Source organism: Cydia fagiglandana, chromosome 18, assembly GCF_963556715.1.
Source record: "Cydia fagiglandana chromosome 18, ilCydFagi1.1, whole genome shotgun sequence".
NCBI lineage: Eukaryota > Metazoa > Arthropoda > Insecta > Lepidoptera > Tortricidae > Cydia > Cydia fagiglandana.
This window is the reverse complement of record NC_085949.1, coordinates 2168832-2185457: the sequence shown is the minus strand read 5'-3', so window position 1 is coordinate 2185457 and position 16626 is coordinate 2168832. Positions and strand designations below refer to the sequence as shown.

Below are 16626 nucleotides of genomic sequence, written 5' to 3'. Positions count from 1 at the left end.
GCTTACTACTGTGGGGCTTATTAGTCAATTTGTGTAAGAATGTCCTGTAATATTTATTTATTTATGTAGGGGAGACTGGGGACACTTCATTCTATAATAAATCATCATCGTTATATATTATTAATTAAGTATGTATGAAATATGCATTAGTATATAGTAAGACCGTAAAAAGTCTGCAGCGATTTTGATAGCCCACGCAGTACAAGTGTAATTTTAAACGTCAAACTTCTATGAAATTATGACGTAGGTATACATAACACTTACACTGCGTGGGCTATCAAATCCGCTGCAGAGTTTGTTTGGTGCAACTATATTAATAAAATATACCATAGTATTTTTATTCGTGTATTGTATATAACATATATACATGTATAGTTATTATAACATATACATATATATGTGTAGCTTATTATGTTTTTCAGTTGTTTCCAATAATTCCTCATTAAAATTCTTTTACTTTCCTCCTTGCACCGTTTTTAGGGTTCCGTACCCAAAGGGTAAAACGGGACCCTATTACTAAGACTTCGCTGTCCGTCCGTCCGTCCGTCCGTCCGTCTGTCACCAGGCTATATCTCACGAACCGTGATAGCTAGACAGTTGAAATTTTCACAGATGATGTACCTATTTCTGTTGCCGCTATAACAACAAATACTAAAAACAGAATAAAATAAAGATTTAAATGGGGCTCCCATACAACAAACGTGATTTTTGACCAAAGTTAAGCAACGTCGGGAGTGGTCAGTAATTGGATGGGTGACCGTTTTTTTTTGCTTTTTTTTGTTATTGTTTTTTTGCATTATGGTACGGAACCCTTCGTGCGCGAGTCCGACTCGCACTTGCCCGGTTTTTTATATATCGTTTATCATTAAGTCCGCTCTTTCTATCCGTGATGGGTAAAAACGTACTTATATCAACAACCGGGTAAACAACAGGTCTTACATCTGAAGAGCGATCTCGTCCAGTTTTTCGGCGCCATTCGTTATATCATTACACGCGGAGTGCGTCTGTTCTTTATTGCCGGGTAAGTGTCTACAGCTGTTTCTAGTGCTGGGAAGCGAGTCTTTGGAGTGCTGTGAAAGACTCGAATCTATGGAGTGTTGGAAAAGACTCGAGTCTTTTGAGTCTTTAGGACTCGAATCAGGTTTTAGACGCGTGACATTATAATTATAAAACTGGAACGGGAATCGCGTGCCCTTACTTCAAAATTGTCACTTGACAATTTCGGTCCTTTTAGGATCGACACTCGTGTAACGCTTCAGGGTGACCCAGAAAACGTAAGTTCTGCTTTATTTACAACCAGCAACATTATTTCTTAACTGTCCATCGGTGGACCTTATGCCTTATGTAATAAGGTCCATCGATGCACAGTTAACAGTGTGGGCGATGGTACAAGTTTCATGATGTACCTAAAGCTGTAATATGGAACAATTTCTGCGCCACGCTTCAAGAGAGTTAAAACTTTTAATGATAGAAAAGTGGATGAGTACTTCGCTCGAAACAATATTGTAAATTATCCAATTACTAAACTTATATAAACTTAGACTAGGGATTAAAATAAACAATTTATAGAAAATGTTTATATTTTCTTATTTTACTAAATAGCGTACTCATCTTCATGCTAACGAGCGATTGCTCATATACTCATATATCTGTTTTGCAAAAATGTGTCATCCCACATATTCAATGAAAATGGATGTGGGTTGACACATTATTGCATATCAGCATCCTATAAAATGCGGCTCAATGCTGATAGATGTGATTCCACCCTAAGGTTTATTTGCTAAAGTGTAACGATATAAATAATAAGCGTAAAATATACGGCCTCAGGAGATATTCTGTAAGCAGCATTTCTTTTCGTTAGCATTTTCTTTGAACTGGCTCAAGAATAAATATTTCTAAAGAAACGTTTTTTTAGCGGCGACTTTAATAAAATATGATGTTTAAATGCATTACTTTTTTGAAACGTTTTTACTAATATTAATGTGTGTGCTAAAAGATTAATTCTTGGTACAATTACTTTTATCATTAAATTGAACTTGAAATTGAGAGTTGAGAAATTGCAACAACAATAAAAGTAGGTACATATAATAAAAAAAAATGTATCGTGTTAAATCTGCCACTTCAGGTAGGAAATATCAATTAATATTTACCAATCGAGTTAGCTAAACATCGTGAGGAAACCTAAGACACTTCTTGGGATTATGACCTCGCTAAAAAGGTTAAACAACATTTACGATTTTAACTCCTATTTTAATACCAAAACAAAACACGTAAAGTTTAAATTACTTACTCCAAATTAAGCGAAAGACTGTTTTTCAAGTTCTGAAGAGTACACTTCGAATCGCAAAAACTAGTTTGAACCGGCAAAAACCGGAACGGTGCCAAGTTTCCGGACCGCTGGGGGCGTGACTACCGTACCCAGGGAAATATTGTGACCACAATAATTCAAGGCCCATTTCTGATCAACCAAAATATTTATCTTATCATTAGTAAGTACATATATTTTTATTGTGTTTACTTATGGACGTACAATTACTGTATAATTAAATATTTAGGCAGGAAATAAAGCTTTTTACGTCATTTTTTTATTATTTTGAAGGTGATGCGGAGGCAGGAGATGACGTTATAAATTTTAACGCGACAGTTAGGTAAGGGCAAAATAAATTAAAAAGTAAAGCTAGAATTAAGTAAAAATAAAAAATGTTTTATTGCCATAACTACCAAAAAAGAATAAGATAATACACGAAAGAAAAGCAAAATACACTTCATTTCACAAAAACGTTAAATATACAAACATGCACAAAAATGTATAGTATGGGCAATGTGTAATTGTGTACCAATCTCAGATTTTTGCTAGATACCCTTTTTTGACAGGTCGCAGGTTGCCGATCAATTACTATGAAAACATTAATTTACAAATAACGGCACTGTTTATTGTAAAAAGTGGTCAGTTAAATATAGTTCCTTATCAAGTAGACGCTTAAATTACCTCCTCGTTAAAGTATTACGTTACGGGCATTAACGTATATAGGTATGGACTGGCCTTACGGGCACTAAAAATGGTACTAGTTTAGCGGTGTGACTCAGGAATTCCAGCCAATCAATCGTGCGACCAATAGCGCGCGTGATGCGAACTCGTCAACCAATCGCGCGCGTGATGCGAACTCATCAACCAATCGCGTTGTATCTGTGTCACACCGCTGTACTGGCCCCTGTCATGCCTCATTATTATTGTCCGTAAGGCCAGTCCCTAGATATCTATGTCAATGGTTACGGGCCTTTTCTTTAAATCGATGCAAAATTTAATTTTAGCATAGTCTATTCTTAAAGCAACGCGAAACTTCATAAAAAAGGTACAGAGTGTGGGTGGGACAAAAAGTTTTCCGACAGGATTATCCCGGCCAAAACAGGACGCGTGGGGCAGCTAAATATAACGTTGAAAAACGTTTTAATGAAGACGGAAAAGGTTGCCGATCGCTGACGTGGTTGGTTTTGGAATGTCAGCGGTTGTAACGGTAGGAATTAAAAATCTCTTTCATTTGTTTGGGCCGGCTTTTGTTATCTATTTTTATTTATACGCTGGAATATTTTTTGCTGTATTTATGGTAGAATTGAGTAATGGATTGTTCTGCGATTAGTAATAGATAGGTTTTATAATTGTGAGCGTTTGTATATACGTAGAATTCATACAGATAAATAAAAAATATCTATAAAATTAAATACCTAGGTACCTAAGAATGAAAAAAAAAAGATCTTAATGGCAAGAAAAAATAGATTTTATAAAAAATCTGATGGATTTAAACGTATGTCCCTGTAACGTAAAAATAGCAAACCAAATAAACAAATGTAGGTAAGTGTTATTTAAAGTCTAACCCTCTTACTCATAAACGTCTGCTAAAGTTGATAAGCCGATAATAATAGTTTGTCCTTTTCTATCATACCAATACGTCGGAAAGGGATAAACGATTATATTATCGGCTTGTCAACTTTAGTAGACGTTTATGAATAAGGGGGTAAGTGGGCTGTTCACGACAAAGTGCGAATTTCCTTTTGCATAGTTGGTCCTTTTGACTTAAACTGCCGTATTCGAACTTCAAAATATTCACATGAAACGAAACGTACTAGATCCATTCTAGATACGTTATAGTTTAGATATCAACTAGTTCTCTTTTGCAGCGCAATTCGGGCAACCGTGTCACTTTTACGTTAGATAGAGTAAGATATCTATTAGATGTGAATTAGATCTCTAAGTCATATCCTGTGGAAATCGTTCAAGAGTATCTCCAGAATCGCGCTAATGTCAAATTTGACAGGTTAGATCTTAAACATATCGTTATCGTATCTTGGTGATGTCTAATGGATGTCTAGTATATGTCTATTTCAAAATCCGAATCGGGCCCAAAGATGGTTTTAAGTTTTAAGAAGAGGAGCCAATCAAATTTTTGATGCAAAATTATGATAACACATCTTTTTTAGAAACTTAACTTTGGTATCAATTTCGTGTAAATCAAGGATGCGAAAACTCATTTTTAGGGTTCCGTACCCAAACGGTAGAAACGGGACTCTATTACTAAGACTCCGCTGTCCGTCTGTCTTTCACCAGGCTGTATCTCATGAACCGTGATAGCTAGACAGTTGAAACTTTCACACATGATGTATTTCTATTGCCGCTATAACAACAAATACTAAAAACAGAATATAATAAATATTTAAGTGGGGCTCCCATACAACAAACGTGATTTATTTGTCGTTTTTTGCGTAGGTGGTACGTAACCCTTCGTGCGCGAGTCCGACTCGCACTTGGCCGGTTTTGATATTATACGGAGTATAAAAGCAACAGCGATGAAACATGGCAAGTGAAGTGGGGCTCGTATTTTAATTAACCAAGAAAAGCAGCTTACTAACCGCTTTGCAGCTTGCCGGGCGTTTTCAACGTGATTATGGCAGAGAAATATTATGTTTATTATTTTAACAAAGTTTATATTTGAAATATTATAACTGAAAACTCGAAATTCGGAAAAAGCGCTGGTGGCCTAGCGGTAAGAGCGTGCGACTTTCAATCCGGAGGTCGCGGGTTCAAACCTCGGCTCGTACCAATGAGTTTTTCGGAACTTATGTACGAAATACCATTTGATATTTGCCAGTCGCTTTTCGGTGAAGGAAAACATCGTGAGGAAACCGGACTAATCCCAATAAGGCCTAGTTTCCCCTCTGGGTTGGAAGGTCAGATGGCAGTCGCTTTCGTAAAAACTAGTGCCTACGTCAAATCATGCGATTAGTTGTCAAGCGGACCCCAGGCTCCCATGAGCCGTGGCAAAATGCCGGGATAACGCCAGGAAGAAGAAGGTGGTCATTTTTAGGGTTCCGTATTTAGTAAAAACGGGACCCTATTACTAAGACTTCGCTGCGCTGTCCGTCCGTCTGTCTATCTGCGTGTCTGTTACCAGGCTGTATCTCATGAACCGTGATAGCTAGGCAGTTGAAATTTTCACAGACGATGTATTTCTGTTGCCGCTATAACAACAAATACTAAAAGCAAAATAAAACAAATACCTATTTAAGTGGGGCTCCCACATAACAAACGTGATTTTTTTGCCGTTTGCTGCGTAATGGTACGGAACCCTTCGTTTTTTAGGAATCTTTATAATTGTTTTTTTTTTAGGAATCTTTGGAATAAATGAAATGATGTTTACTTTCGAACAAATTTAAGAACATTTAAGGTAAGCAATGTTGCTTGGGGGACCTAATCAATTCAATTCATTCATTCTCTGTAAGTACAGTCACCTGCAATAATATGTTACACAACGAAGGCCGCAAAAATATCTGACACGATCTTATTTGTAGAGCCATAAGAGCGTGTCAGATATTTTTGCGGCCTTCGAAGAGTAACATATTATTGCAGGTGACTGTACGAACGAAATGCAGTGCAAAATTGATATACATATATGAATGTTTGTCGACCTCGGCTTTGCCTCGGCTGTGATCTGAGACATTTCTTACTTTACTGCCCTAGGTATGAAATACGAGTACACGATACGTATATAGGTACGTATGTAAAGTACGAACAGGCTTGATACAAAACTTATAGTTCGTTTTTTTCTGCACATTTTAGAAATAAGTTACGGCAAATATGTAACAGTTATGAATCTAATACGATCATTTATATTCTTCTGCTTTCATAAGTAATAGTTACTGATTTTTAGGGTTCCGTACCTCAAAAGGAAAAAAACGGAACCCTTATAGGATCACTCGTGCGTCTTCTGTCTGTCTGTCCGTCTGTCACAGCCTATTTTCTCCGAAACTACTGGGCCAATTAAGTTGAAATTTGGTACACTTATGTAAGTTTGTGACCCAAAGACGGACATGTAACGTAAACAAATGAATTTTAAACATGGGGGCCACTTTTGAGGGGTAAATGAGAAAATCAAAAAATAAAGTTTTTCAAACTATATCGTGTTACATATTAAATGAAAGAGCTTAATGTGAGAATCTCAAACATATTTTTTTTATAATTATAGAATAAACAGTTTCGAAGTAATTCAAGAAAATAGGCAAAAAATGAGCATTCCCCCCCTTTATCTACTGGGTCTAAAATTTTGAAAAAAATACATAAAATAGGTCTTTACCTACGATTGACAGGAAAACCTATTAGAAATATGTAGTCAAGCGTGAGTCGGACCAATTACTTAGTGTTTGATCCGACCCCTACGAGTTTTTTAAAGGCAATTCACTCGCGTTTCACATATATATCAAAATATATTGTTAAAAATGTAGTAATGTACGGAACCCTTGGAACGCGAGTCCAACTCGCACTTGGCCGGTTTTCAAAAAGCGTTTTTCAATTAAAAGACATGACAAGATCGCTTACCTTCTTCCAAGTTCTTTCTAATGCTAAAAAAAACGAACTTATAGTGTAAACTACCCGAAACTTCGAAAGCGACTCTTCCAGACACACCCATTAGCACGACGTTGTCGGCCTAGATTCCTCTTTTGTTCCCAGAGTGGCTTTTACTAGGATCTAGGCTCTTTCCATCGCCTATTCCTAATTTATAACCAGTATACAGAGATCTCCGCTTAACTAATTCATTCATTCCTTTATGGCTTTAGTCCAGTGGGACTATTTTAATTTCGCCAGTATCAAGGTATTAGGAGTTAAATACGACGACTAAAATTGTACGGTTAGTACAAGACAGGTGTACGGTGATTTTAGTAGCTCTTGTAAAGCGATCTTACCTTTACTTTACAAGTAGCACGTGGACTACCGGCCGTTGACTCCAAAATGGTGGTTAAACGCGTTTCAAGATTAATTCTCCATTCACTGCACACTACCACATTAGTTTATTGTATAATAAGCTATCGATATTACACTTTAAACAATATTAATGAGCAAAAAACAAAGGAATTAATAACGACGCTTGATAATCAAGATGGCGCTCGAACCGGAAGTTTAATTAATATTGAGTAAAAATAATGAATCATAAACATGTGAGTTTAGCCTAGCCATAGTTTGACGCTAACATATTCGCTAGCGTCAGCATAACTTACGTTCTATGCATCTTGCTCGTACAGTCACCTGCAATAATATGTTACTCTTGGAAGGCCGCAAAAATATGTGACACGCTCTTATGGCTCTACAAATAAGATCGTGTCAGATATTTTTGCGGCCTTGGTTGTGTAACATATTATTGCAGGTGACTGTACCTACTGGCATAGTAGTGTCAAACGTAAATCTCAAGGATGTAAGTCTCACCGCGATATTACAACATACAAGAACGAACATTATCTTTATTTGATTTAGATCTTGAGTCAGTTGGCCTGAAGCCACTCAGTGAAGGAGCTAAACTTCATTCTGCGGCGTCTATTCAGCCACAAACGATTATATTTATTCTGAATTTATACTGGTTTTTAGGGTTCCGTAGCCAAATGGCAAAAAACGGAACCCTTATAGATTCGTCATGTCTGTCGGTCTGTCTGTCCGTCCGTATGTCACAGCCACTTTTTCCCGAAACTATAAGAACTATACTGTTGAAACTTGGTAAGTAGATGTATTCTGTGAACTGCATTAAGATTTTCACACAAAAATAGAAAATAAACAATAAATTTTAGGGTTTTTTTTCAAAAAATTTTTTTCATCTAACCCATACGTGTGGGATATCTATGGATAGGTCTTCAAAAATGATATTGAGGTTTCTAATATCATTTTTTTCTAAACTGAATAGTTTGCGCGAGAGACACTTCCAATGTGGTAAAATGTGTCCCCCCCTCTGTAACTTATAAAATAAGAGAATGATAAAACCAAAGAAAATATATGATGTACATTATTACCATGCAAACTTCCACCGAAAATTGGTTTGAACGAGATCTAGTAAGTAGTTTTTTTTAATACGTCATAAATCGTAAACCGCAATTGTATTATATTACTTGCTGCTACGGAACCCTTCATGGGCGAGTTCGACTCGCACTTGGCAGCTTTTTATTATTTCAGTTGTTCGTGACGAACAAGTCACGAAACACAAGTGAGTAAAAACATAACATAGCACTTCGATTTCGTTGTTACAGATGTAATGCATAATTATTTTTCATATCCGGCATTCAAACCAGTATTTTGCACCATGAGTTGTTGTTGTTTTGAGAACAAACCAAGGAAGCGGAGCGTGGGTGTTGCGACCTTTCCTTACCACTTACCAATCCAATTTTTATCCATTTCTAGCGGAGCGAAAACAGAATCCCAGATATTTTTATCATGTTTCATTTCTCCGAGATCTCACTATGAATCCTTGTCGAGATCCCCCGAGGCTTTTGATCTTCGGGCGTTTGTTATTTCTCTCCGACTTCTCAACGTAATATGTTCCTTTGAAAATACGTTTCCATTTTGCAAAAATCGACTGTAAGATTTTGCAATAAGGCGCAAAAAAATATAGCAGCATGTTACACGATGGCCGCTTTTCGGACTTTATCGTTCGCACTAAAGTTCCTTTTTCCTGAGAACTACACGTGTGTGGACTTGCCTCCTTTTAGCACTAGATTTGTAGTGTGCCAGTTTATTAAGTGTACTATAGTTCTGCTCGTAGTTCTTTGTTTAAAGGATAAGCAATGAAGATCCTTTCTTTTCTACGCTCATTCTGTTATTACCAAGGCTATGTACAGTCGTCATCAGATATAATGGAGCGTCCAAGGTGTTCACAAATATGTGAACACGCACCCTAACGCCTTGACAATAGAGGCATGTTCAGATATTTGTGAGCACCTTGTCCGCTCCGATATATCTGATGGTGACTGTACACATTCGTGAGATAAGTAATTACATTGATAAATTGCATTAGATTGTATTAAATCCCTCACATAGTGGAGAAAAATGGGGTAAGGGATTTACGTTGAAATATCTCTACAATGGTTCATTGAAGAAATTATTTCAATTTAATCAGATCCGTAAACATTTGGATTCATGAGCTGAATCGTACAAAGGTACTTTATTTGATGGGTATTACAATTTGCGTTTTAACGAAATCGATAGTTATTTTCTGAGCATTTCGAATCTTTTGTAGACTCAATCTTTCGTTTTAGCCATGATTGACTGGTAGCGAATGCCTTCTGGCATTATGTCCGCCATTTGTTCTCTCATATATTGTCTAATAATGTTTAAATAAATAAAAATGCATTTTTATGCTTCGTCGTATCCGACTAGGCGCCTTTTGCACCATCCCACTAACCCCGAGATAAGCGGTTAAACCGTCAACCCAAATTGTACTGGTTACCACGGTAACTCCAGTACGGATATGATGGTCATTCTTGTCTACGTGACAGCGTGTCAAAACGGTGTCCGTCACTTTCTAACCCACGGTGTTAGAAAGTGACAGTTTTTGTATCATGTGGATAAAGATGGATAAAACCATCCATAATACGCCGGCTAGTTTAACCGGTTAACCCAGGGTTAGTGAATGGTGCAAGTGGCCCAGTGTTAGTTTCATGACGTATTGGGTAACGATCGAGATTTTCACTAGATGGCAGCACCGTGACGAGAGGTCTTTTTAAAAAAATAAATATAAAATTCATTTATTTCGAGTATCTGTGACTCATAAGTACATACACAATTCAAATACAATTATTATCATCAAAACAAACACTAAACACATACTTAATATTATAATTTTCAAAATTACTGCAACCGTGGTAAGCACATTGACAACCATCATCTATTTTTGACAGCATATAAAATTTTATAATAGTATGCCAGTGTTAAGGTATTTATGTATAGGCTGGACCACTAGTTGCCTAAAATAAAATTTTTCATTCATTCATTCTATTGTTCCAGACGCGCAATGAAACGCAGACGCACCTAGCATGCTGTGCCCCACGCGGCTGCTCTGGCAGCTGCCGTTCCTCACCACAACCCTCGCCTTCGTTCTCGACAAGCAGAACCCATACTCCCAGTTCCGCAAGTGGAACGCGGCACTCAACGGCACACTCGAACTTGAGTTCAAAACCGACCAGCCAAACGGTCTAATCTTGTACACCGACGATGGTGGCACTTATGACTTTTTCGAGCTGAAGCTGGTGAATGGGGCGGTGAGGCTGAGGTACAATTTGGGGGGCGGCGCGCAGATTATCACGGTGGGGAGTAATCTGAATAATGGACAGTGGCATAAGTTGCAAGTGAGTATTTAGATCATAAATACTAGTAGGTAGTAATATGTCTAGTCTAAGGTCAATGTGGAGAATACTGGCATATAAAAATAAAGATTGGTTGGGAAGACCGTCATAGGGTAAGAACTCTCATATTTGTATACGTACCTACTTCTTTCGGGCGCAGGCAGAAAGGAAGAGCTTCCGCCTTCTGCTTTACAGACCTGTAAGTGAAGTATGTGTACAAGGAGCATTCCACAGGCTATATCGTACAAACGCATTTTATTTCGTATATTAGCACTTTTTTTTCAGCGTCTAAAGCAGACGATTATTCAATTTTCTGGTCATATTTTTGACCATATGTTGCAGAAAAGGAAACTCATATACCTGCAAATCTTCAGAAAGCTCGCGTTTGTAAGGGACAACGGTAGACAATTTCATGGAATGCTCCACAAGCTCAAGAGTTAGAAGCGACGAAAGAGCTTGTTTTTGTGCTTACCTGATAGGCAGCCTTTTATTGTATCAGATAAGTAAGTTTCATATTCCAAATTCTAGTTTAATACCGTAAAATTATCGCATGTCTTTCCCATCACGAAACAATGGTGGTCCGGACCCTTTGGGAGTCGTGCGCGAAGCCGAAGTTAACATGTAGAGCCTTTTGACACTTAAATGATTGTAAGGGATACACCGATCGGATACTGCCCTTGCCCGTGTCATGGGATGCACGCAGAGGGAGCACCCGCCAGGGGACTATTGAGAGTTGATGGAATCTAAAATGAATTATTACCATACCATTCCATTCCATTCCTTAGCTCGTTATAATGTCCCACTGCTGGGCAAAGGCCTCTCCCCTTGATCTCCACAACTTCCGCTGTTGTGCTTCCGGCCAGTTACTGATGAAGGTGTCTAAGTCCCGCCATCTCCGTCTCGGCCTGCCACGTCCGCGCTTCTTTTGCGGCATGCACTTGGTGGCTATACAGCCCACTATCCGGATGCATGCCGCACACGTGACCAGGATTTTATGTCTTTCCCATCACGGAACAATGGTGTTCCGGACCTTTGCGCGGAGCCAAAGCCAACACGTAGATTCCCTTTTGACACTTTAATGAAATGTAAGGTACACCGAGCGGATGCTGCCCTTGCCCGGTTGCATGCCGCAGACGTGACCCGAATTATATTAATATTATGTAATATTTCTAAGCACTGTGGTTCTGTAATGATGAAAGAATGCGTTCCTAATACGGCACTGGCAGGGTCGCCATGTAATGATGGGACCCAGGACAGTGCCGTATTAGGAACGCATTCTTTCATCATTACATGGCGATCCTAAATAAAATAAATAAATCCTAACCGCCTTCGTACTCGACAGGTGGCCCGTCGCGACGAGCACACAACACTGTCGGTGGACGGCGTGACGCGCGGCGCCGTGTCCCGCGGCAAGGAGTTCGCGTTCGGCAAGTTCGGCACCAACTCCGACGTGTTCGTGGGGGGGATACCGCCTTCGTGAGTACTGCTCTAATACTTTAACTTGTAGATTATACTGTATTAACTGCAAATGCGCCGGTGAAACAACGCTAGGGATGACTACCGAACCAAATAGTCGCTAGTTAGAAACGTTTTTATGGTAAAAACACTTTCAGATTATATTGATAAACTGTTGTTAATTATTAGAAAATTTGATTATTACGTCTCGAATGGCAACAAGTCACGAGAGCCTATAGGTACCTATGCCGTAAGGGGCTGCAACAGCTATATTTATTTAGCTATAGTCGGCTCCTTATCATAGAGATAAACACGACTAAATACTACAATAGCCTGTAATGTACCGAGCACACAACACTGTCGGTGGACGGCGTGACGCGCGGCGCCGTTTCCCGCGGCAAGGAATTCGCGTTCGGCAAGTTCGGCACCAACTCCGACGTGTTCGTGGGGGGGATACCGCCTTCGTGAGTACCCTTATATCTTTTATTACTTCTGCAGGCGTATCATGGATGGTTTTATCCACGTGATATAAAATAAGTGTCACTTTTAAACACCACTCTGCCGTATTCGAACTTTAAGATATTCACAAGAGACGACACGTATTAGATCCATTCTAGATACGTTATAGTTTAGATATCAACTAGTTCTCTTTTGCAGCGCAATTCGGGCAACTGATGTCACTTTTACGCTAGATAGAGTAAGATAATATCTATTAGATATGAAATGGATCTCTAAGTCATATCCTGTGGAAATCGTTCAAGAGCATCTCCAGAATCGCGCAAATGTCAAATTTGACAGGTTAGATCTTAAACATATCGTTATCGTATCTTGGTGATGTCTAAAAGATATCTATTTCAAAATCCGAATCGGGGCCACTGTCTTTATCATTCTGTCACATGGACAAATACGACTATCATATCCACCACGTTCGACGTGTTGCCTCTCTATCGCACTTATAAATTTGTACGTAAGTGTGACAGGCAGGCAACACGTCGATCGTGGTTCGCGGTAGTCCCTCAGAATGTTATTTCCCACTTCCAACGTATGAAATTGTAAACCGCCAACATACAACGCAACATTATACCAACATAATTACTTCTACATATCCAACATGTTGTTACCACTTAGCTTTACACAATATCGCGATATTAGAAATTATTGAGACAATTGTAACATTCGTTCGAACATCGACCTTACTGCCTGAGCAATAGGATCCAAATTCTATTAACAAGCGATATCAATTTCCTTTAATCCAAATTGCAACCATACTACTGAGATATCTGCTCGTTCTAAAAGGTCATAAACGCCGTGATAACTAAGTAACATAAGACGTTTTGTATGTAAGCAATAAGCGCAAGTGGTCTGTTCCAAGACATCGTAAGTGACGCGGCATTCCAAGACATCGTAAGGGTGTCATACGGGGTGGAATTTCTTAGGTGATAAAAGTTTTTTTTTTTTTGGTAATGCGATTATACTCATTACCATTTATAGGAGCACTATCGGCGCGGCTGGTTGACACCACAGGGGACCCCAGGGCTGGTGCGTACCTCTCTCAACGTATTTCCCTTGCGATACAGAGAGGTAATGCCGCCAGTGTCATGGGGTCCATGCCGCAGTCCGACCTGTTGGACGGGGTGTTCTTTTTATAGTTTGGTTTTTTGTAGGTAAGTATATTTTATAGTTTGTATTTTTATTTTATTTCTAGTTTAACTTTAGTTTTAATATTGTATCCAATGTAAGTATTATGTTTATGGTTTTAAATAAAGAGTCCACTCATTACCATTTAGGTAATCACAAAAAAGGCTAGGTCTTTCATAGTAAATAAAGTTCAATTTGACAATTTTATGAAGGCCGGAATTTTTTATTGTGTTTTCAGAGTTTACTGTATACGGCCCGATCCGAACTTTAAGATTCGTCAGTTAATAGATTTAAAAACGATATGGATATGTCAGTGTCAAATGTGACGTTTCTTCAAACAAAAACGTCACTTTTGACACTGACACATCTAATCCATATCGTTTCTTGATCTATTAACCGACGTATCTTAAAGTTCGAATCGGGCAGATAGTAGTAAAACACTTTATTGTACAAAAATCAAAACAAAACAGGAAAAATAACATTCGTCATTAGTACAAAGGCGAACTTATCCCTTTAAGGATAGTAATAGGTAGTGATAGTAAAAGTTGATCGTAGCAACGAGTTGAATATCGTACAAAATAAACGAACTGCCATAATATATGACAGTATTTTATTTTATTTTGACGATCATGATAGAATTTCTTATATTTTTGACATCAATGCAAACTTATCTAGACACGCGGCAGCGTGTCAAGCCAAGTTCAAGCAAAGGAACTGGCTAGCCAGCGCCAAGTGTAATATTACACGAACCACTTGGTGCCACTTTTGACCCTTCTATAACTCAAAACATCTTTAACGTAAACACATAAAACTACGTGTGTTTAATTATATCCATAAGGACATCTAGAAGCCCAAATTTCATGAAGCTAGCTCAAACGGTTATAAAGATATGAAGGTCAAAAAGTCGTAAATTTTAAGACTGACTGACATACCTATAGTACCTAAACCTAACCTACTTCCAGATGACCTAGAAGGATGAAATTTGGAATCCAGCTCAGTTATTGTATGAAAGCGTAGGAAAAAATCTAAAAATTAAAAAAAGTTATAAAATAGGGGGGGTCCCCATACAAAAAAACCATTTTTTATTGTGACTGACATATAAGTAGTATAAGTACCTAAACCTAACCTACTTCCAGATGACCTAGAAGGATGAAATTTGGAATCCAGCTCAGTTATTGTGTGAAAGCGTAGGAAAAAATCTAAAAATTAAAAAAAGTTATAAAATAGGGGGGGTCCCCATACAAAAAAACCATTTTTTATTGTGACTGACATATAAGTACCTAAACCTAACCTACTTCCAGATGACCTAGAAGGATGAAATTTGGAATCCAGCTCGGTTATTGTGTGTAAGCGTAGGAAAAAATCTAAAAACAAAAAAAAGTTAATAAATAGGGGGGGTTCCCATACAAATTTCTTTTTTATTGTGACTGACATATAGTACCTAAACCTAACCTACTTCCAAATGACCTAGAAGGATGAAATTTGGAATCCAGCTCGGTAATTGTGTGTAAGCGTAGGAAAAAATCTAAAAATAAAAAAAGTTAAAAAATAGGGGGGGTCCCCATACAAAAAACCTGTAATACGCGCTAAACAACCGGCCCACGGTGTGTCGTTGGCGGCGCGTGGCACCACATAATTAATACAAAGAACAGAAGTAAAAAACATGCAGCGGAAACACAAGAAAAAACATTAAATCTCAATACCTGCCTAGTTTTCTTTACAAAAAGTATTGATATCCCATCAAAAACATAAATGTAAAAAAGGAGAGCCAAGTTCAATACAAAAATTATGCTTGGCTGTGGGGTTTGCCGCAAAAAGAATGGAGATTTAAATGAGTGCCAAGTTCTATGCAAAATCCAAATATGTATTTATAGGAACAAAATAACATTATAAACAAGTATTAAACTCTATTTCTTTGCTTTATTGGATACCTATAACAATTGCTGTTATTTAAAAAAAATGTGAGATCTTAAAGTAGGTTAGATTTGGCTTGGCCAGTTTTTATCAGAATTACAAAATATATATGTTGAATAACTTTATAAAATGATTGATGTAATGAAATCTGGCCAAGTCAAATCTAACCTGCTTTAAGATCTCGCATTTTTTTTAAATAACAGCAATTGTTATAGGTATCCAATAAAGCAAAGAAATAGAGTTTAATACTTGTTTATAATGTTATTTTGTTCCTATAAATACATATTTGGATTTTGCATAGAACTTGGCACTCATTTAAATCTCCATTCTTTTTGCGGCAAACCCCACAGCCAAGCATAATTTTTGTATTGAACTTGGCTCTCCTTTTTTACATTTATGTTTTTGATGGGATCATAATTTACAGGAACCATCAAACGCGGGAGGTATAGTCATTCATTAACACCCTGTATAGTATGTACTAGCATGGTTTAGTTGCTGTTTGCAACACGCGTTGTACCGCTACGCTACGAGCTACGTCGTAGACCCTCTACGCTGCTACGAAGCGCTACGATAATCAAACAATGTAGATTTCAATCAAGTATAATGGAATATTAGACGCCTTTGAACTAACGGGTTAGCTAATGGGTACGTGATGGGTACATTGCTTATAGGTCAGGAAATGAATGCTCAAAAAACGTTGTAGAGGGAAATGCTAGGAACACAATTTTTGACTACGTAACTTTGTTTGGACTAGTTAGGAGGTGAACATATCAAAAGTCCCCGGCTGTAGCCCCGCTGCTGGGGGGTAGAGGGGGGTAAGAAGGTCGAATTTTTCGGTTTTTCATTGATATCTTGGAAACTTTGCATCTTAGCGACGTGACTACTAAGACAAACCGAAAGCTGATAAAATTAGTTACAAGTTTTATCCAGTCAAGTTTTTCGATATCATGAATAGTTTTTGAGATACCC

The 16626-nt window shown here is 38.0% G+C and overlaps 1 protein-coding gene across 1 annotated transcript in view; it reads left to right on the top strand.

The window, feature by feature from the left end:
• LOC134673261 (neurexin 1) overlaps nucleotides 1–16626 on the top strand; it is a 255780-nt gene that overhangs the window by 20039 nt on the left and 219115 nt on the right. The window contains exons 2-3 of the mRNA XM_063531225.1: nucleotides 10313–10653; nucleotides 11993–12126. Of these exons, the coding sequence (XP_063387295.1) occupies nucleotides 10342–10653; nucleotides 11993–12126 (446 nt within the window). The 5' untranslated portion in view covers nucleotides 10313–10341. The remainder of the gene's footprint in view (nucleotides 1–10312; nucleotides 10654–11992; nucleotides 12127–16626) is intronic.